This window comes from Ostrinia nubilalis, chromosome 20, assembly GCF_963855985.1.
Source record: "Ostrinia nubilalis chromosome 20, ilOstNubi1.1, whole genome shotgun sequence".
NCBI lineage: Eukaryota > Metazoa > Arthropoda > Insecta > Lepidoptera > Crambidae > Ostrinia > Ostrinia nubilalis.
Genome location: NC_087107.1, coordinates 10,018,860 through 10,041,596, shown reverse-complemented (window position 1 = coordinate 10,041,596; position 22,737 = coordinate 10,018,860). Strand labels below are relative to the sequence as shown.

The 22,737-nt window shown below is 36.6% G+C and overlaps 2 protein-coding genes across 2 annotated transcripts; both read left to right on the top strand.

Moving 5' to 3' along the window:
* Nucleotides 1-206: 206 nt before the first annotated feature.
* On the top strand, nucleotides 207-15,959 carry LOC135081891 (glutathione S-transferase 1-like). Its single transcript, XM_063976673.1, has 8 exons — nucleotides 207-289; nucleotides 603-750; nucleotides 1,093-1,151; nucleotides 1,618-1,759; nucleotides 2,582-2,772; nucleotides 14,284-14,425; nucleotides 14,912-15,108; nucleotides 15,680-15,959. Exons 2-8 carry the CDS (start codon nucleotides 607-609, stop codon nucleotides 15,792-15,794), a joined length of 990 nt encoding a protein of 329 aa, XP_063832743.1. The 5' UTR covers nucleotides 207-289; nucleotides 603-606; the 3' UTR covers nucleotides 15,795-15,959.
* Nucleotides 15,960-16,624: 665 nt separating this feature from the next.
* On the top strand, nucleotides 16,625-22,041 carry LOC135081619 (glutathione S-transferase 1-like). The gene is made up of 6 exons (XM_063976366.1): nucleotides 16,625-16,702; nucleotides 17,229-17,376; nucleotides 17,930-17,988; nucleotides 18,239-18,380; nucleotides 19,611-19,801; nucleotides 21,457-22,041. Exons 2-6 carry the CDS (start codon nucleotides 17,233-17,235, stop codon nucleotides 21,575-21,577), a joined length of 657 nt encoding a protein of 218 aa, XP_063832436.1. The 5' UTR covers nucleotides 16,625-16,702; nucleotides 17,229-17,232; the 3' UTR covers nucleotides 21,578-22,041.
* Nucleotides 22,042-22,737: the final 696 nt, after the last annotated feature.

Sequence of the window (22,737 nt, the reverse complement as noted above, 5' to 3'; positions counted from 1 at the left end):
GTCAAAGAAAATACGAGTAGAAAGTACAAAAGGTAGTCAATTTCCTTTCTTACCAAAGTAATTAAAAAACTATTAAAAAATTATGCTAACTCACTCCAGCTACTATGTACTTATTTATTTATTTAAATTAACCCATGCCTGTTCGTTATACTGGTTTATTCAAATTATGATTCTAGTCTAACCGGCGTTCTACAACAAGTTCCTATTGACCATGACAATCAAACGCCTTTACCAGTTTATATCGTAACTACGTGTGTTAGTTTGTTTTTTAGTTAATTGAAACAAAAAGGTAAGTTTTTGAACAAAAGTTTCATTTGTCGTAAGGTAGGTTATTCTGTAAAAAATATATTTATTTTAATGTATCGTACACATACATACTTACTCTTTTAATTATATTATTTACTACCACTACTACTATTATTAAACGTAGTAGCAGACCATCCACTCCGTTGACCGGTGATATTATGGTAAAACTCGCGGGAATCATCATGTGGACAGCTTTGGACCAGTCATTGTGGACATCCTTGGGGGAGGCCTTTGTCCAGCAGTGGACGGAACTCGGTTGAAACAAATAATTTTACTATTTAATTTTGGTATTCCAGAAAAATGGGATTAACGCTTTACAAAAAGGACACCAGCCCGCCTTCCCGGTCGGTCTTCATGACCATCCACGCTTTGAACATACCAGACGTTAAATTCATAGACGTGTACCTACCAGCTGGAGAACATCTCACCGAAGAATACATAAAGGTAAGTTGATGAGGCTTTTACATAGATGAGCAATATAATAGGCCATTGACATTATTTTTCTAACCACAACGGAGAAACTCTTGGCCTGCATCTCACCTGATGGAAAGTGATGATCAGGCCCAAGGTGGAAGCAAGTTTTACCTTACGAGAGATGTCAATGATGTCAAATGAATTTACCAAGGCCGCGAGGTTTGTTTCTTTTGAGTTATTTTCATAAAGGTTGCATAATTATCTACTCGTAATTATGACCATTAGTTACGTATAAATTATTCGTTCTGTTAGGCAGATCGTCAAAAAAATTATTATTTATAATTATTTTCAAACTATATGTATTATTTACAGATGAACCCACAACACACCGTGCCGCTTCTTATAGACGACGACTTTCTTATTTGGGACAGGTAAGACCCTAATATTTGAATAAATTTCAAAAATTCAAAATTCTTTATTTCTTTATAAAGGCTTACTTAAATACTAATAGACGAAGCCTCCTTTTAGGCGTATGATTGCCTGTGCCAAGAGACAACGCTCTGCATAACTATAGGTGTTTTGTGTAAATTCTACTCAAAATCAATAATAAAGAAATATTATATTATTCTACAATTATTATATTTATAAATAAATAAAAATCATTATATTATTTACTTTGATTGAGATTTAACTTATCAACTAACTTTAAAATTAGAAGACCGAACCAAAGCATAAATTCTAATCGATAGTAGGTACTTGAGTCTGAATGTCGTTTGAGAATGTGACTATAAATCGCAATAAATACAAAATAGAATCGAAACAATTTGCGGTCTTATCGCTAGAAAGTGACCTCTTCCAGATAACCAATTTGACACCCATGGAATGTATCTTTTTCAGTCACGCAATCTGCGGGTATTTGGTCAACAAATATGGGAAAGACGACAGGCTCTACCCTACAGAGCCTAGGAAAAGGGCACTCATAGACCAACGGCTACATTTTGACAGCAGTGTATTGTTTGTAGCATTGAAGACCACCGTTGTAAGTTCAGTCTGTTTATTATTACTAGCTTTACTAGTTTGACCATTTTTCGTCACATAGCATAGACTGCATTTACCGACTTATTCCACTTTGAGCACCCGCCCAAATAGCACCTGCTAGAATAGCATCTGGCCTATAATTAGGGCACCGATCGATATTTTGGGCTGGTGATATTCGTGGAATTAAAATTTGTATATCGATAGGTGCTCTTAGTGGAATAGACCAGATGCTATTCGTGCTAATTTGGGCGGGTACTCAAAGTGGTATCCGTCCATTTAGCGCTTTTCTACAAATTTTGACTTACGCGATTTTAGAACTTAACCGACAAAGTGTATGATTAAGATACGAGTAAGCTTCACACACAGAACGCCGATGACAAGCTAATATCTTTTAGATCGGCGTAATATCCGCCAGTCAACGTTGCAGATAAGTTCCAGATAAGCAATGCAGGTTAGGGTCTACTCTGCCCTTTAGAGCTGGTTTCGAAATTGTTTTAAACTTATCTTTCACATTTTTATCACCTTTACAACAAATTGTTCTATTTGTCAATATCTATTTATAGTAGCTTTATTAGTTTGATGGTTATTCGTCACATAAGTAGAAGAGACTATGTTAGGCTATAAAATCTGTTTATAAGCGGTATAAATGCTTCCCCAATGATTTCCACAATGGCCGGTTGGTCGAGGTATGAGGTCTTCGGTCCACCTTGTCGGTCGATCTTGCATATTTTATTTTGATTAGCATTAAATATTGTTTCGTAATATTTATCTTATAATAAAATCCCAAATAAGTTATAATCAATTTACTCGCTTTTTATTCCAGATGCCTCTCCTCTACCAAGGAGCAAAAGGCTTCAAAGAAGAACATCTAGCTATGATTGATGCAGCATACGACTTTATGGAGAAATTCCTCACAACACCCTGGCTAGCTGGCGATGACGTCACACTCGCCGACATCTGCTGTGTGTCCACCATCAGCTCGATGAACGAGATTAGACCAATCGACAAGGAAACGTAAGATTTTTTGGATACCACATTACTTAGCGCTCCTGTACACGACGCCGCGCCCATACACTGTTCATACGCGCCGCGTGAAGCCCGTTGCCGCGCCGCCACCGCGCCGCCGCCGCGCCGTCAAAGCATAATTTCACCGGTCCGGCTTTGACGGCGCGGCGGCGGCGCGGCAACGGGCTTCATGCGGCGCGTATAAACAGTGTAGAGCGCTAAGTAATGTGGTATCAGTATCATAAACAGTGCAAAGGCGCAGGACCGTCGTGTGCAGGAGCGCTTACTTTGTTGCTGGTTCCTCTTAGGCCAAGATAGGCCCGGTTCCCACTACGCCGGACCGACAAATTTGCCGGAAACCGGACGCCGGACAGAGTGTTCACATTACGCCAGATCCCACAAGAAAGTAAGAACGTATCCAAACTTATTTATCAAGTTTGAAGATCAATATAAATTTAGCGACAGACACAAAAACAAACTAGCACACCCCAGGGTGAGAACTGCATTGTATAGTCGGAACTGTTTTGTTATGGGCACAGTCGTATTTAATAAATTACCAGCTCAACTGAGAGAGCTAAATGGAACATTATTTAATAGAAAATTATTTAATTTATTAGTTGACAAATGTTTTTACTCGGTAAAAGATTATCTGACATTAACCTATTGTTTGTCGTATGTATTCTGTGGTAGGTACTAATATTAATCTGACATTAATTAAAATCAATCTTGACTGTATTCGAATAACTGACGTATATTTACTGACATTATCTTTATTGACATATTGTAATTCAAATAATTTATCTGTTATTATTTTGTTTGTAGTTAGAAAGTTCTGATTTTTTTTTAACTATGCATGGGTCAATAAAAAAAATAACACACACTAGCTTGTCAGATCCGGGATAATGTGAATAGCTTCATATAATTGTACTGCCACTAGCCCTTCCGGGGGTTTTACTGGACCGGCAGATTTGCCGGACGAGCCAGCGTAGTGGGAACCGTGCCAGTGGTAGGGTTAAAATTATACTGGGACGTGTAAAAGTTATAGCCATAAAAATTTTGAAATCTCTACTCTAAACTCTAAACAACTATTGGTATTCTGACAGTTTTAGAAGTTTCCAGAACAATGTAAGAACAATGTCATTAGTGTTTCATATCAAACAATCCTCAAACAAATTCATATTACTCTTGTTCAGATTCAGCCGTATCCCGTTTATTTGCAGTAAAATCTTCAAAACGTCACCATCCAGTTGTTTATTGCCAAAACCGTTGAATGCTTTAAGTCCATAATGGCCCTTATCTGCAAAGATAACAAAATTAAGATAACGGGTGGTCGCTGCTCCGCCCCTATTGGTTGTAGGGTGATGTTATATAACCTAAAACCATCCTTGATAAATGGGCTATCCATAACAAAAATATTTTTTCAAATCGGACCAGTAGTTCCTGAGAATAAGCGCGTAAACTACTACAATTTTTCATACGGGCATAACTTTTTACTGACAGCTTATTTTTTTTCGTCCCATACTGAAAGTTAATCTCTATTTAATGGACTATAAGCCAATATAGGTCTCATTAGTGGTGGACATTTGGACCACTTTTGGTCATTGTCCTTTAACTGAATATTTTATTGCTTAGATAGAATGCAAGCATGTATTTTAATTTTATATTTAAAGCAAAAGGACTCCGAAATAAAATAATGTAAGCACTAAACTTAGGCTACATAAAAATAAATTACACATAAATCTTATCCAATACCAAAAAAAATATCCAACCAAAGCTACTCTACTACTTAATTCATTGACTTTATTTTTACTTTAAAGAAATATTCAATTTATTTCGTCTCTAGATACATTTACGACCAAAACACCAAAAAATCCGAATCATCGCCTATCAACTCGTTAACATGTCTACGAAAACTGTGATTTTGCAGTTAGCAACTTTTACGCTTCACCCGTATCAATTTATACTCGACAGTTGCAATGGTCTTCATACAATCCACTCCCACTTTGCAGCGTAGCACACGTCATACATATACATATTTAACAGCGCCTCCAATTATCGTTCGACTTTGAACCTTAGATTTATTGATTTAAAATCCACTTTGCTGTGAAGGTCATATATAATTGAGACCGGGTTAAATGTACTTTTATCCAACCGGTTACTCCATTGAGAAGTTTGCTCTCGCGCAGTGATATCGTCCTGTGTTTGTGTTTTTGTACCAAGGTAATTTTTTGTATTGTGTTTTTTTAGAATTGTTGTCTTACTGCGTTTTGCATTTCGGCTTTGTGGTTTTACGTAAAAACGTTTACTTTTTTTCAACTCTGTACGTGCTTTAATGATAAAAAGGATTATGATGCATTTAATTGTTTAAAAATCGCTTCACATAAATTTTTAGGACTATCAAATCAATATACTTACTGCTGACATTTTTTAGATTTCTGGTAAACTTCTTGGGTTTTATCTTCAAACGTCAGTTATTATTTTACTTCATTTTGTAGAAACTATTAGACTAGATATATTTATCAATTCAATAATGTACTTATCTTTTGTGTACAAACTTAATTTGAAACAAAGACTAAGTACCGGCGCAAAGTATACAGTATTAAGGTAAGTGCCCCCTTCTTCGGTATATTAAGGCTCTTACGACTTTAACATTTTATTTAAAAATAACCAAGCATGATATCAGTATGAAAGCTTTTGTATGCTAAACTTTGGTCTTTTGACAGTAAGTTAATACATAATTTATAGTTATATAGTTTGAACTTTTTTTTATATTAATTGTTCTGCGGACCTCTTGTTTGGATCCTGTTTCGTGACAAAATTTTGCTCTGTTTCTAAGTTCGTGAACTCATGTCCCCTATTTCGGGATAAGGTTTTATGCATCCAGTTAGGATATTTTAATAATAATTAAGGGTTTAATGAATTTAAAAACGATAATAAAAATTTAGGATAAAATAATTATGTGAAATTGATGATATTACTTACCTGAAATATTCATAAGAAATAATGTGTATAGCATAATATTTTGATTTGTTAATTCTAACAATATGTGAAAATATGTATATAACCATTAGAAATGTAGGGGGGGGGGGAAACTTACCCCCCCCCCCCCTTCGTACACATAAAATTTTGATTTGTTATTTCTAGCGATATGTGAAAATATTTATATAACCATTACAAATGCGGGGGGGACTTACCCCCCCCCCCCCCCCTTTGTAGCCATAAAATTTTGATTTGTTATTTGTAACCACCCCTCTTTCTCCCCATAATCCCACCCCTCGAGCTGTTTCAAGTGAGGGTAGCCCCCCCCCTGAAAATAACCCCAGATACGCCAATGACTCATAATAAAAAGTAAGTAGGTAATTAATTAATTTCTTAGGTAGGTAAGTATTAAAAACTAAAAAATATGACGATTTCTTTAATGTTATGTGTCATAAAAGTACCTAACACCATACATTTATATATCACGAACTTGGAAAAAGGTAACAATGATACGGTTCCTTGTTTCGTGATAATGATTATTCCAAATTCCCCAAGTAAAATTCATAAATTATTGTCAAAATGTGTCAATTAACTATTATCTATCCCATATACAATACAAATAAACAAAGATAAATAAAACAAATCGAAATAAAACCAAAATTATGCTGGTACTACTTATGCTAATTTATCTTAAAATTGGTCATATATGTGAACTTCAAACTCGTGTCATATAAATTCTAGTGAACGAAACATATACCGAATTTAGGTCATGAGAAACTTAAATATATGAATTATTTGTTTCATAACTTACATTTAAATTATCATAAATAATTATTTAAAAACAAGCATCAAAATGTTATCCATAATATCCTTGAATCGGTAGTGTCACGAAATAGGGGACACCCGAAAAATAATATGTACGCTATTTCGTGAGTCAATTAATCGCAATTTTAAAGGAATTCTACGTTTTCATATAACTTTTTTCTAAGCCAAATCCATTGTCAAGGAACACATGAAACCACTATTACAAGTTTTATTTAAATGGACGTTCCTTCGCCTTTTTATAAGCTTAAGAAGTTGGAGCGCTAACCTTACGGTGAGAATAACCTTTGCAAGCCGCACGGCTGTTTTTAGCTCTCTGAGAGTTTGAAGCTTCGTATTGTTCTCATTTTTGGCGCCACAATGTTGGTACTTGGTTTTTTAGATAGCTTAAATAATAGAGTTTTTGTAGTAATGAAGAATTTTTATAAATAATATTCCAATTGCTTATTATTTGAGCTAGAAAAAAAACTTACGAACTTACGTACTATCACGAACTAGTAGCCGTTTACCTTAATTGAATAACTGCATAATCTAAACATTGTACAATCTTATTTAACTTGTAATAGGATAGGAGGTATTTACCTACGTATTTATTTACACTCATGCACGTTCACGAACACTTAATGGTCAATAATCTACCATTATTACATAATATTAATAGTCGTATAAACACGAATTTTAGAAAATAAATCAAAACTATTATCACGACGTTTTACATTCAAGGCAAAAATACAAGGTACTTATAGTTAAAAGATATCTAACGATTGAAAATTTACTGACTTTATCGTTTGTTTGTTTTACGTTATGAACTGTCAATGATTACGATTGATTTACACAATTCCACCTGAGGTCAATGTCACGCCGCAGGAAAAAGCTATTGCTATGGATAAAAAAACTTTTTTAAAAACAAGCTTTATCCTAAAATGCAGTTCTTTGTACTAAAACGAAAAAAATAATTGTATGCTAGGTTCAAAGAATTTCGAAAGCTTGTAGTGCAAACAGAAAAAAAGAGGAATAAATTCCATGCGCGATACAAGCATTCGAAATTGTTTGAAAAAGTTTTTTTTTTTATAATTTTATTTTATACTTTTTAGTTGTAACTATCTCAATATCTGGGCCTGTTCATCATTTAGCATAAAAGTGCTCGGGAAGTCGAATCCAATGAACCCAAACTTGATGAGTTTCCGCCGTTTCGTTTAGGAGTTCTTATGGCCACCTCCTGACTCCATCATCAGACCAGCTCAATGGTACCATAACACTGCATTGTCATTGTATTTACATAAGTATACCAAATTTCAGCTCAATCGGTTGAGGAGAACTGGTCTTAAATTCAGTTGCAAGATTTGTCCCACACCCATACTAACAAGTGAAGTCAATATAAAGCTTGTAATAATAATAAAAAATATTTATTTTTATTAGGTAGGTAAGAAACTGTGAGGGTACAATAATAACAAAAAAAAACTTTACATAAACTAGACCGTAAGCATTATAATTTTAATTGAAAATAAATTTTACAACCTATTAGTTTTAGAAATAGGAAATCAATAAACTAATAAAATGTCAGCCATAATTTACAAAACGGATCAGGGCGGGAAACTCAAATATAAATCAAGTAAAGGTTTTGGGATAGCATTGTAATTTATTATTTAGATAGGTAATTTATTTAACTAAACATGAGTTTATGATGTATAACAAGTAGGTATGTAGTTTTTTAAAGAAACCAAAAGAAATGCGTTAGCCCGATAACGCAATTTAGCAATAAAAATTATGCAATGCGACTTGGACTAATAAAACGATTAATTTATTATCATCCATCGTCTTTTGATCTGATACTTCTTGTGTTGTGGTATAAATTCAAATTCTTTATTTATAGCAAAATACATACATACTATTGTTAATATAATTTCAAACTATGTTAAAGCTAATTTAATAACATTATTCATACGGGATGTCGATAAGCATTCAGAAAGTTATCAGATGTCATTCAACTTTTGTTGTTCAAATCTATACCTACTTAGGGGAGAGTTCGGTATATTGTACCGCCGGATAAATTGTACCACCCTCATATTTCGTAAAGTATTTATTGAATGTCTGTAATTGCAACACTCAACGATACACAACTAAATTCATTGAATATTGGCCATATGGTTTTTGCCGTGACAATTAACACGTGTGTTTTATTTTGAAAAGTTTTTTTTCATTGTTTTCAAGTAACTTTTGAGAAAACATGTTTAGTTTGTAATTTTGTTAAATTTTATCACACAGTGTTTCTAGTTTATTAATTAGAAGCGCAAATTAGTATGGATTACAATTATATAAAACATTTTTCGGTATTTATAAGCTATATTTTTTACCGATTTTTTAAAAGTACTATCACCTAGTCGGTTAAATTGTACCACATCAAGTTGTATGGAATTCTACCAAAGGATTTTGAAAAAATTTTAGTAAATCATATTTTGAAGTTATAATAGCATAGTTTATGTTAGAATAACAATAAATAAAAGCAAAAAACTGGCACAGAAGATTAAGTACAAGTGTACATTACGATAATTGGAATTACAAGATTTGTACTCAAAATCTTGATAACGTGTAAAACAATATCGATTGTCTATGTTATTAACTACTGGTCCTTTTCGTTACCTAATTTGTTAAGAATGTATCGTATAATATTTTGCCATAGTTTTTTTATAGGCTTGAAATTTATTGAAATCCAATTTAGTAACCCTGTGGTACAAATTATCGAACCGGTTGGCTAAATTGGACCGAAGCTCGGAACTCGTATTTTGTTGATTTGTGCTAAATATATCAGTAAGTTGAATGATTTCTATTTTGTTATATACCATTGACATTAGCAAAAACAAAACAAACCTATCGTCGGCTGATTGCAAGAAGTCATTAACTAGCAGAAACATGATTTCGAGAAATAGCTTAATGAAGTTTGGAGAGAAAAAAGCCATTTAAAAAAATATATAATAGGTAGCGCCGCAATGAAAATGCCGATACATAAAAATAAGTCTTAGTAATCATTTTTAGTTACTGGCATTTCAAAATAACGTACACAGTATTTTAAAAAAATCAAAATATGAAGTTAATGTCTTTTGACTGACGGCCAACTATAACAAAACAAGGAGTAATTACTTTTTACTTTATCGGATTACCGTGATACATGTTAAATCAAGTTAAATTACGTTTAAAATAATATAATAAACAATCATAATCATCATTTCAGCCATAGGACGTCCACTGCTGAACATAGGCCTCCCCTAATGCTTTCCACGTTGATCGATTGGTAGCGGCCTGCATCCAGCGCTTCCCTGCTACCTTTACGATGTCGTCCGCTGCGTTTTCCGGTACACGGCCTCCATTCCAGAACCTTGCTGCCCCATCGGCCATCAGTTCTGCGTACTATATGCCCTGTCCATTGCCACTTCAGCTTTCTAATCCGTCGGGCTATGTCAGCGACTTTAGTTCGTTTACGGATTTCCTCATTTCTGATTCGATCTCGCAAAGAAACACCAAGCATAGCCATAGCCCTCTCCATAGCACGCTGTGCAACTTTCAGCTTCTGTATAAGGCCTATAGTGAGAGGCCACGTTTCCGAGCCATAAGTTATCACTGGTAGCACACATTGGTTGTAGACTTTCGTCTTCAGGCACTGAGGTATTTTGGACGAAAATATGTTACGTAGTTTCCCGAACGCTGCCCAGCCGAGTTGGATTCTCAAAATTGGACCTACCTAGCTGGATCGTTTGTCCGAGGTAGACATACTTGTCAACAATCTCGAGAGTTGAGCTCCCAACTGAAACTGGGTAGGGCGCAACATGGACATTCGACATAAGCTTCGTTTTGTCCATGTTCATCCTCAGGCCTACCTGTTGGGAAACTCGATTAAGGTCTTCGAGCATTGTGCCAAGATCTTCCAACGATTCTGCCATGACCACAATATCGTCGGCAAACCGAAGGTGAGTGATGTACTCGCCATTAATGTTTATGCCGAATCCTTTCCATTCCAGGAGTTTGAAAGCGTCTTCCAATGCAGCGGTGAACAGTTTCGGAGATATAGCATCTCCCTGCCTAACGCCTCGCTGCAGTGGAATCGCCTTCGTGCTCTGCTCCTGTACTCGGACCGACATGGTGGCGTTTTTGTACAAGCACTTCAGCACCTCAATATACCGATAGTCAATACGGCACCGCTGGAGAGATTGTAACACTGCCCAAGTCTCAATCGAATCGAAGGCCTTCTCATAGTCCACGAACGCCAAGCATAGTGGCAAGTTATACTCCTCAATCTTCTGTATAACCTGTCGCAGCGTATGGATGTGGTCTATGGTACTATAACCTTTTCGGAATCCGGCTTGTTCGGGAGGCTGGAAGTCATCGAACCTACGCGCGAGACGGTTCGTGATGACTCTCGAAAACAGTTTGTAGACATGACTCAGATTTTATCACTATTTGGTTCCAAAGTTTTTTACACAAAAAGTCGTTATAAATCTTTATTAAGTTCTGGCAGTTAGTCAAAACAAAGTGTGTATCGACTATGTTACGACACAAAATCATTAATGGACAATAATTATTTGAATGCTATAAAAATTGACGAAACTGGATTTATCAAGTTTTACAAAAATAAATCTTCCAAAGTACGGCAGATATCCATTTAGCGATTTTTGCATAATATAGTATAAGTCGCGGCCAATGTCGCCATGCTAGTATGGACACTTAATGACTTTTTGTAGTTAATGACTTCTTGCAATCAGCCGACGCTATGTGTAAAATGGTATTGAAAAAAACTGGTCCAAATTACCGGACTCTCCCTTATAATAAATCTGTAGAGAGGTCAATTCTGTACATGAAATATATTTTCAAAATAACTATCGAGGGGTGATTAGTGATCGATACTGATGCCAAAAATGCAATCAGTAAAATTTTTGTCTGTCTGTCAGTCTGTATGTTCCATAGAAACAAAAACTTTTAGACGGATTTTACCGAAACTTGGTACAATTATTCTTCATACTCCTGGGCAGGTTATAGTATACGTAGGAATTCCCGGGCGAACGGGAATTAGCGGGAAAATCCTTTTGTATGAAAAATCTAAACCGCTTAAGTTAGACGCTTGAAATTTGGCATGCAGGTACCTTAGTAAACTTAAAGCTTAGTTACAACAGAATATTGCAAAATTCCCACGGGAACGGGAGTTAGCGGGAAAAAACATTCGTTCGTTCGTTCGTTTCAGCCGAAAGACGTCCACTGCTGGAAAAAGGCCTCCCCCAAGGATTTCCACAAAGACCGGTCCTGCGCCGCTTGCATCCAGGTACTTCCCGCGACCTTTACCAGATCGTCGGTCCACCTAGTGGGAGGCCTGCCCACGCTACGTCTTCCAGCTCGTGGTCGCCACTCAAGAACTTTCCTGCCCCAGCGGCCATCAGCTCTTCGAGCTATGTGCCCCGCCCATTGCCACTTGATTTTAGCGATTCTGCGGGCTATGTCAGTCACTCTGGTTCTCCTACGGATCTCCTCATTTCTGATTCGATCACGCAGGGAAACTCCGAGCATAGCACGCTCCATCGCTCTTTGGGTGACCTTGAGCCTTGCGAAGGCAGGTGATAGGTGAGGACTAGACGTATTGATTTCACCCCCATGTATGTTCTACGATTTTTCATAGTTTAGAAGTTATCGTTAATTTTGTGATTTTTTCAAATTGTATGACCCAGTAGGCTTTAATTTTGTTTATCTTTTTTTTGGGTCGACTTTTCTCAGATTTCTTTTTTTTGACAGATTCCCTATTAATTGCAGATTTTTGAAAAAAATTATCAACTTCCTATCTTTGATGCAAGATACAAAATTTGTGCTAGAAACATAAAAAATATGCTATTAGCGGAACATTCTAAAATTTTCAACTTAAAAGTAAAAAAAAAAAAAAGAAATTCCATAGGTCCAAAATAATTTTAAAAACTGCGCAGTTTTCTGAACTTTCATAATAACACAAAAAAACATGTACTTAATAGGCCATTATTTTCTGTAATCGCTCCACTAAAGTGGTAAGTCGGAGATTCCGTTACATGTTTTTGACTTTCTTAGGACTAACTAATGATTGCAATTCTCTAAGTTTACGTTACGTAGAACACATTTAAAGACAATAACTGAACAGAACATTTTTTTATCCACAACGAGGAATCTCTTGCCCTTCATCTGACCTGATGAAAACTGATGGATGATCAGCGAGCTTCACTTGGAATCCTAAACCACAGAGGAATTGGCTGTCCTAAATATGGTGGCCTTACCACTAGACCACAGTGGTGGTTGTTACTTTACGATTAAATTCGATATACCTACATATTAGAGTGTGAGAGAAAGGGAAAGACTTTGTGTGTGTGTGTGTGTGTGTGTGTGTGTGTGTGTGTGTGTGTGTGTGTGTGTGTGTGTGTGTATGTGTGTGTGTGTGTGTGTGTGAGAGAGAGAGAGAGAGAGAGAGAGCAAAAATGGGTGTAATGATTTAATTTAAAGTAAATGTTCATAATGTCCGCCGTTGACCTGAATGCACATTCGACAACGACGCAAAAAAATTCTTCGTAAAACCTTCTTCTTCATTTTAATTTGGTTTTGTGCTTCAGTCAGCTTTGTCCGCAGTTCATCAATATTTTCATATTCCCTATTGTATACCAGATGAAGGGCAAGAGCTTCCTCGTTGTGGATAAAAAAATTTTCTGTTCAGTTATTGTCTCTAAATGTGTTCTACATAACGTAAACTTAAGGGATTGCAAACATTACTTAGTCCTAAGAAAGTCAAAAACATGTAACGGAATCTCCGACTTACCACTTTAGTGGAGCGATTACAGAAAATAATGGCCTATTAAGTACATGTTTTTTTGTGTTATTATGAAAGTTCAGAAAACTGCGCAGTTTTTAAAATTATTTTGGACCTATGGAAGTTCTTTTTTTTTCAAACTTTTAAGTTGAAAATTTTAGAATGTTCCGCTAAAAGCATATTTTTTATGTTTCTAGCAAAAATTTTGTATCTTGCATCAAAGATAGGAAGTTGATTATTTTTTTCAAAAATCTGCAATTAATAGGGAATCTGTCAAAAAAAAGAAATCTGAGAAAAGTCGACCCAAAAAAAAGATAAAAAAATTTAAAGCCTACTGGGTCATACAATTTGAAAAAATCACAAAATTAACGATAACTTCTAAACTATGAAAAATCGTAAAACATACATGGGGTGAAATCGATAGGTCTAGTCCTCACCTATCACCTGCCTTCGGCTTGACACCTTACAAGAAACACCCTGTATAAAATAAACACCGAATCGCCACAGAATCGCCGACCAAAGTCAGACTTCTACACCATTGGTTCCCAAAGTGGGGGCGCAAAGACCTTTAAAGGGGGGCGCGGGCCATCTGTATGAAACCTGCGACCGCTGAGAGAATGCATTCCAGACTGCTCGATACGACCAATAAATAATCTTGACTGGAGGAGGGGGGGGCGCGGAATTTTTTGTATGGTCGAAAGGGGGCGTGACTCAAATAAGTTTGGGAACCAATGCTCTACACGAAGACCATTGTATAAGATTATGCACAAATATTTTTTGTAATGAATACTTTCCCACACAATTCATAGCTATTATTACATAGCGTCAAAATAAATAGTATGTGTTTCATTGACAGTTAACTTCTGCATAAGAAAAAACATTTAAATAAATTAAAGTTGAATGACTTCTCGTTACAGCCACGCCATCACAGCTTACTTGGTCGGCAAGTACTCCGAGAACAACGCTTTGTATCCTACTGATCTGAAGAAGAGGGCACTGATTGACCAGAGACTCCATTTTGACAGTGGCATTCTCTTCCCAGCTCTTCGAGGCAATGTGGTAATAATTTCACTATCATCATCATTCCAGCCACAAGACGTCTGCTGCTGAATATACGTGTAGGCCTTCCCCAGTGATTTCCAGTTTTTTTTTATGCAGAACAAGGCAGGTATTTGACCGTAATCGCACCTGCTGTTATTGGCCGGTTGGTAGCTGCCTGCATCCAGATCCTTCCTGCAACCTTTAGATTCGATCTTTTTAAGCAGCACAAAGCAGGTATTTGATTGCAATCACACCTGATGTTTAGTGAGATGCAGTCTAGGATGGTACATCTGCCTTGTAGCGATCTCGTGTAGAAACGCCGAGCATGGCATAATCAGTTTTCATATCACCGATATCAGGACTGATGATTGATTGACCCAAATTTTGAACATCTGCTTCTATCTCTTCAAGTTTAATTATTCCTTCAAAAGTTTACCCATTTATTTTATCTAAAAAATTGGACTTTTCGAATTATTTTATTCACATCTTTAAAATTTATTCCAGGAACCAGTATTATTCAAAGGCGAGTCCTCCTTCAAGCCAGAAGGCCTTGAGAAGATCAGCGTTGCATATGACTTCACTGACAAGTTCTTGGCATCAGTTTCACCGTACTTGGCTGGCAGTGAACTGACTCTTGCTGACATCTGCTGCGTCGCTACCATCAGCTCTCTAAACGCTTTGGTGCCTATTGATGACAATAAGTAAGTAATAATAAAAAATAAATTTATTTTTACATTGGAGAACTGTGCTCGTGAGCCTTGTGGTTCTGGCAGAGTAGAATGCCCCACCTCTGATAAAATGGGAATTTTCCCACCTCTAGTTCCCACCGCTGCAACTCCTGTCTATAAGGATCTATAACTTGACCGCCAATAAAAACCCAACCAGTGAAGGTCAGTTTGTCCCAGGGGAAAGTTAAACTATCATTGGACCCGCAATGAAATTAATCAGAAGACTCTAGGAGGAGTTCGAAGTTAACACTTCTGATAAAAGGCGACTATGGGCTTCCATACAAACATTAGGCCCAACCCGTCGGGATGGGAAGTATAGGCATTCTACTGCAACGGACAATAAATCACCTGATGATGATCAGAGACCAAATTTTTAAGAAAACTTATTTTCTTTAGTGGCTTTGTTACTAAGAGAAGTCTTAAAATTGTCCTACAAGAAAATATCATGGTACACGAACACCATAGTGGCACTGCTCACTTGACCATTTAGTGATTAATCGACAAATTAAGAACACTTTAGTAACTTCCAAAATTTTAATTTCAGGTACCCAAACCTCGCTGCCTGGCTAGAACGTTGCTCTACAGAAGAATTCTACCTGAAAGCAAACGAAGCCGGTGCACAACTTTTAGGACAAATAGTTAAAAGCAAATTGGCTTAAAAACATTAAAAAAAACCACCAAAAAGTCTTAAAGACCATGCACAAAAATTTAATTCAAAATATTTGAGAGCATTTTTATCATCACTTCTCACTAAACGAATACACAAAATGTTTTCACGTAGGTGATTGTTTACACTGTATTTATTAAAATAAATTAAAAGCGAAGACTTTGTTTTTTATTTTCCAGGTTGTGTAGGTTTTTATACCAGTTTTTACATATTAGAGTTGAACAATTGAACATTTTAGAATTTCCTTTGAATAAACATTCTGGGATTTTTTCATAACCTTTTTTTTTTGCTAAAAATGCTGTTAACAAAGTCACTAATAATTATATGAGGTAACAGTTTTGAAGCCACGATAGCCGAACGGTGAAGGGGTCGGACAGGCCGATTCGTGATCCGAGGAACGCGGGTTCGAACCCCGCCACCGCTCGACTATGTGGTAAACACATGCGCAGCAAAAAACCCAACCAATGTAGTCTAAAGCTGAGTTACACCACCTAACTTTAACGGTAATTTCTATGATGACAACTGGTGCTTATTGTATGGAGATTGACAGATTTTTGACGTTTGTTAAAGTTAAAGTAAGATGGTGCAACTCAGCCTAAGTTTCTCTAAAATTAGTCAAAGAAAATACGAGTAGAAAGTACAAAAGGTAGTCAATTTCCTTTCTTACCAAAGTAATTAAAAAAACTATTAAAAAAATATGCTAACTCACTCCAGCTACTATGTACTTATTTATTTATTTAAATTAACCCATGCCTGCTCGTTATACTGGTTTATTCAAATTATGATTCTAGTCTAACCGGCATACTACAACAAGTTCCTATTGACCATGACAATCAAACGCCTTTACCAGTTTATATCGTAACTACGTGTGTTAGTTTTTTAGTTAATTGAAACAGAAAGGTAAGTTTTTGAACAAAAGTTTCATTTGTCGTAAGGTAGGTTATTCTGTAAAAAATATATTTATTTTAATGTATCGTATACATACATACGAGTACTTACTAACTATGTATTTTGAAAACCTGTAAACCTTTGAAAAAGAGGCTGACAATAGTGTCTGAGTTTCTTGCGCTGCTTCTTCTCAGCACTGGCCCATTTATTGTCCTGAAGCAGTGGTAGGGTTAATACTGGGACGTGTAAAAGTGCTTTTTTAAAGCCTACTTACAGAAATAAATGAGTTTTACTGAGTTTTAGTTTTTACTTTACTCTTTTAATTATATTATTTACTACCACTACTACTATTATTAAACGTAGTATAAGCAGACCATCCACTCGGTTGACCGGTGATATTATGGTGAAACTCACGGGAATCATCATGCGGACAGCTTAGGACCAGTGATTGTGGACATCCTTGGGGGAGGCCTTTGTCCAGCAGTGGACGGAACTCGGTTCAAACGAATAATTTTACTATTTAATTTTGGTATTCCAGAAAAATGGGATTAACGCTATACAAAAAGGACACCAGCCCGCCTTCCCGGTCGGTCTTCATGACCATCTACGCTTTGAACATACCAGACGTTAAATTCATAGACGTGTACCTACCAGCTGGAGAACACCTCACCGAAGAATACATAAAGGTAATTTGATGAGACTTTTTACATAGACAAGCCATATAGGATCATTGACATTCTGACAACTTTTTCTAACCACAACGAGGAAGCTCTTAGTCTGCATCTCATTTGATGGAAAATGATGATCAATCTGAAGGTAGAACCGAAGGAGAGCCCAAGAAAACAACAATATACGTATTTAACACGCTTCTATTAGATCGACTTGTAACGAACTAAGTAACTAACTATGTAATAAAATCTGAGAATCTGAATTATACACTTTTAATTCTTGTATAATGGAAAAGTTCTTAGGCTGGAATGTCATTAAGAAAGGTGATGATCAGCCCGAAGGTAGAAGCGAACTTCACCTTACGAGAGATTTCAATGAAAGACTTTAATTTTTGGGATTGTAAATTGAATTCTAATTTACCTAGGTTTGTTTTTTGGAGTTACTTTTATAAACATTAACTTTTAAATTTGCGTGGCTGCTTGACTAATTATGACCTTTGGTTACGTATGACTTACTCGTAGGCAGATCGTCTAAAAGCAGTTGTTTATTTATTGTAAATAATATTTACAGATGAACCCACAGCACACCGTGCCGCTCCTTATAGACGACGATTTTCTTATTTGGGACAGGTAAGACTTTATTTGGTTATAAAAAATCACACAATTTATTGTAGTTGAGACTTCACTTAGTAACTAAAATCAAAATTATAAGACCGATCCAAACATACCAAATATTGAATACACCAACAACCTAACTAGAGTTGCGTCCTTTATATTAAATAGGTACGTCTCTTAGCTACTGAGTAAAGAAACATGACTTATCTTTTCGTATACGCGAATAATTCCTTCTTTAGTATCTAAGGCTTACCTTATTTTTCAGTCACGCAATCTGCGGGTATTTGGTCAACAAATATGGGAAAGATGACAGGCTCTACCCTACAGAGCCTAGGAAAAGGGCACTCATAGACCAACGGCTACATTTTGACAGCAGTGTATTGTTTGTAGCATTGAAGACCACCGTTGTAAGTTCAGTTTATTTAATACTAGCTTTACGATACGTCTAGCGCTTAACTCAGCCAGTGTCTGAGTTATAGGAGCAGCCTGCACGGGAGTGTATTTTTGAGACGTCAAAAGTCAGCGAGACTTCAGATATTATGCTTCAGATTTGTATGCTCTGACACGTCATAAATTATGTCAATGTCACCCCTCCCGTGCCGCTCCCATACCTCAGGCACTGACAGAGTTAACCTCTGCTAGACCTATACATTGTTTCTTTACGAAATCGAATCAGAAATGAGGAGATCCGTAAACGAACTAAAGTCGCTGACATAGCCCGACGGATTAGCAAGCTGAAGGTGGCAATGGGCAGGGCACATAGTACGCAGAACTGTCGGTCGATGGGGCAGCAAGGTTCTGGAATGGAGGCCGCGTACCGGAAAACGCAGCGAGCGACGTCCACCCACAAGGTGGACCAACGACATCATAAAGGTAGCAGGGAAGCGCTGGACGCAGGCCGCTACCAATCGATCAACATCGAAAGTATTGGGGGAGGCCTATGTTCAGCAGTGGACGTCCTATGGCTGAGATGATGATGATGATGATGAGACCTATACTAGTTGGACTTTTTTTCGTCACATATTTTTTCTAACTCGTAGGAGAGTAGAAAGTGAAAAAGAAGTTGTAAAACATTATCAAAACCTACTCCCAAAGGTCAGAGTAGAGTAGACCCTTACCTGCATTTCTTATCTGCAACGTTCACTGGCGGATATTACACCGATCTAAAAGAGATTAGCTTGTCATCAGCATTCTATGTGTGAAGCTTATCTTAATCATGCACTTTGTCAGTTGAGTTCTAACATTGCGTAAGTCAAAATTTATAGAAAAACTAAAAATACAGATGGTATATTAATATCTCTTCATCACTTTACTAAAACAACTAGGCTTCTTTTAAACATTTCTCATGTCTTTTGACTCCCACGAACGCCATCATAATATGTAAAAAAACTGTTATGTGATTTTTAAGAAATGTGGATTGTTAAATTGATTACAAATCATCAAGTCATTTTAGTCTTCACTGCAGAAACATGACTTTCTCTGATTTAATAATAGCAAATGGAGGATTTAGCCTATACTCCTTACGCTGGCCGCTGGCCAGACTGGTTTAAGGGGCCTGACGTTCGAATAGTTATTTCAAAAAATACATAAAAAAATCCCAAATAAGTTACTATTAATGTTCACATCTCTGATTCCAGATACCTCTCCTCTACCAAGGAGCAAACGGCTTCAAAGAAGAACATCTAGCTATGATTGATGCAGCATACGACTTTATGGAGAAATTCCTCACAGCACCTTGGCTAGCTGGCGATGACGTCACACTCGCCGACATCTGCTGTGTGTCCACCATCAGCTCTATGAACGAGATTAGACCAATTTACAAGGAAATGTAAGACTATTTTGGATACTACATTTTCTGTAATTGATGCGTGATCGAATCAGAAATGAGGAGATTCGCAAAAAAACAAAGTGACCCACATAGCCCACAGAATTCCTAAAATCAAGTAGTAGTAGGCGGGGCACATACCTCGTATACCTGATGTCCGCTGGTGCAGAAAAGTTCTCGACTGGCGACCACGGGCCGGCAGACGTAGTGTGGGCAGGCCCCCCACTAGGTGGCCCGACGACCTAGTGAAGATCGCGGGAAGTACCTGGATGCGGGTAGCACTGGACCGATCTGAATTGATCAGTGAATTTCTTTTAGCTGAAACAAATACCAATTGAAGGGGTGAGTGGACAAAGGTCTTAACTAACAAAATGAGTTATGAGTGTTTGAAAATGTTAATCTGCTCATACCACATTTGAATCCTGAAATGTATGAATGCTTGTCAGATAACACCTTTGTTAAGGTTTGACACGTAACAAAATTGCGTGTTTTGAGCTCATTAGTCGATTCTATCATCACTTAAAACCTATGTTCATAAAAAAAAGTCGATTCTTCAGTTTTGTCAGATAACACTTTTGTCCACTCACCCCTTCAATTATTTTCTGATGCCAGATCACTTCAGCCCTAATATTTTCCCGAAGCAGTGGTAGGGTTAACATTATACTGGGACGTGTACAAGCGAAAACAACAAAGATTTAGTAATTCTCAACTCAATACTTATTCAATCAATAAAATAACAACTTTTGGCATTCAGACACTTTTAGATGACTCCAGAACAAAGTAAGAACAATCTCATTAGTGTTTCATATCAAACAATCCTCAAACAAATTCATATTACTCTTGTTCAGATTCAGCCGTATCCCGTTTATTTGCAGTAAAATCTTCAAAACGTCACCATCCAGTTGTTTATTGCCAAAACCGTTGAATGCTTTAAGTCCATAATGGCCCTTATCTGCAAAGATAACAAAATTTGGAAGTAGGAAATTGGAAAACATGAATGAACTTGAAAAGGTTAACGTTTGTGAACCTTATTGTGTTGGGACAAAGCAGAAAATTGGGAAAGAACAAATTATAATGATACAGCTAAGGGTAATAGCAAACATGCTATTTTTAGGATCGGCGATCGGTGATTTTGCGACTGTATCGATGCTGAGTGCCGATTTACGTTTAGGCGACTTTCTGAGTTTGATCGCAGTATCGAAATTGCCCGTTTTAGCGACTTCTATCTATGCAGCATCGCAAATTCGTTACTTCATGCATTCGGACGCGGTATTGGAATCGCGTATTTTAACGACTGCCCCGATGCTAGATCGGAAACATAGATACTAAATCGAAGCAACTAGCCATCCGAATGCGTGCGGAGTGTAACGTTCAGAGGGCTGAGTGTGAGTTTACATCAAACGTCCTCACTAGTGAGGGCGTTAAAAAAATATTATGAAAATTTTGACAGCGTTTGAAGTAAACTCACACTAAGCCCTCAGACGCTGTGTTGAGCTTCTGAAAAGCAACTCAATTGCCGCGTTTAGCGTTTATAAGCATTTAGCCGCTTTTTAGAAGCATTAATTTTTAGAAGATAAATCGCCGCTCGCCGATGCTTAAAGCAGCATGTCTGCGGTGGCCCTAAGGTGAAGGTTGTATTTCTTTTAATTTATTTTCAGATACCCGAAGCTAACGGCCTGGTTGAAGCGGTGCTCGGAAGAAGAGTTCTACCAAAAGGGAAACGCGAAGAACATCGTTCTGTTTCGAGAGATGATTAGGAACAAGCTGGGTGCTAATTAGCGAATATTATTGTAAAACATGAATATTGTAACATGAAATAAAATTGTCGCATGTTATTGGAACAAAATGAGAAAGTTCGGTGTGTTCGCAGTCAATTTTCGACCCAATGAATTAAAAGTAATAACGCTCAATATCACACAATAAAATAAAGTAAGTGAATAATGTTTTATGATATAATTTCGATTTCATTATGCTAAAAAACACGTTGCTGGCAGTTTTGCCAGCAATAATTCTTTATGGTTTTAACTTTTTCCGTTAAGCTAGCACCGATAACACAAGCATATTAATTAATTAAAGTAAGCAATTGCTTACTTTGGGGCTAGATGGCAACTGTGTGAAATTGTCCAAAGATATTTAAAAAATCGCGGGTCAACACACGTGCTCTACTATTTTACTTTTGACCTTCATAATGGAAGTGTTTTTACACAATTTTCCTCCTCGACAACTTTCAGCAATTAATAAAAAATTACCATACTAAAGTTACTTTTAATGATTCGATTAGGTTTCCAGGGGCTCAGATGAAATAATAGCATTATAGAGTCTATATCATTAATTTAGATAACGTAGAAACGATTTGTCTCGTCCGAACTCATTTATTACAATTATTAATGATGCGAGGCTTCCTTCTAAAAACAATGATATTAATGATACAAAGTACGGACAACAGGTATTGGCAGTGTAGTTGGTTGATTAATATCTACTTTAGATTGTTCTTGTGCGATTCTAAGCAAGATAAATTGGACTTAAAACACAATCGATGAAGGTAGTCTACATTCAAGCTTAGGTACCTTAGGTAGCAGTATAACCTACGTTAGGTAGAACTTGTGCTTGGTGAATTTATGTTTTTATTTCTTACAATTAATAAGGATGAGTTGCACTATTTTACTTTAACCGAAGCTACAACCATAACCGGTGTTTTTTGTATGGAGTTTGACAGACTTTTGACGTTTTTTACTGAGCCTAAGACATTTTTGTTTGATACTACTAACCCCTTGTTAGAAAAACATAAAGCTGTAGGTGCAAGCAGGAGGCAATATACAAGTAAAAAACCAGACTACTCAAATAGATGGAACACATTCGCTATGAAAATTATTTTTAATCTAAGGTACTTACTTACGATGATGGGTTTCTTAATAGCAATAGGTAAATATAGACAAACA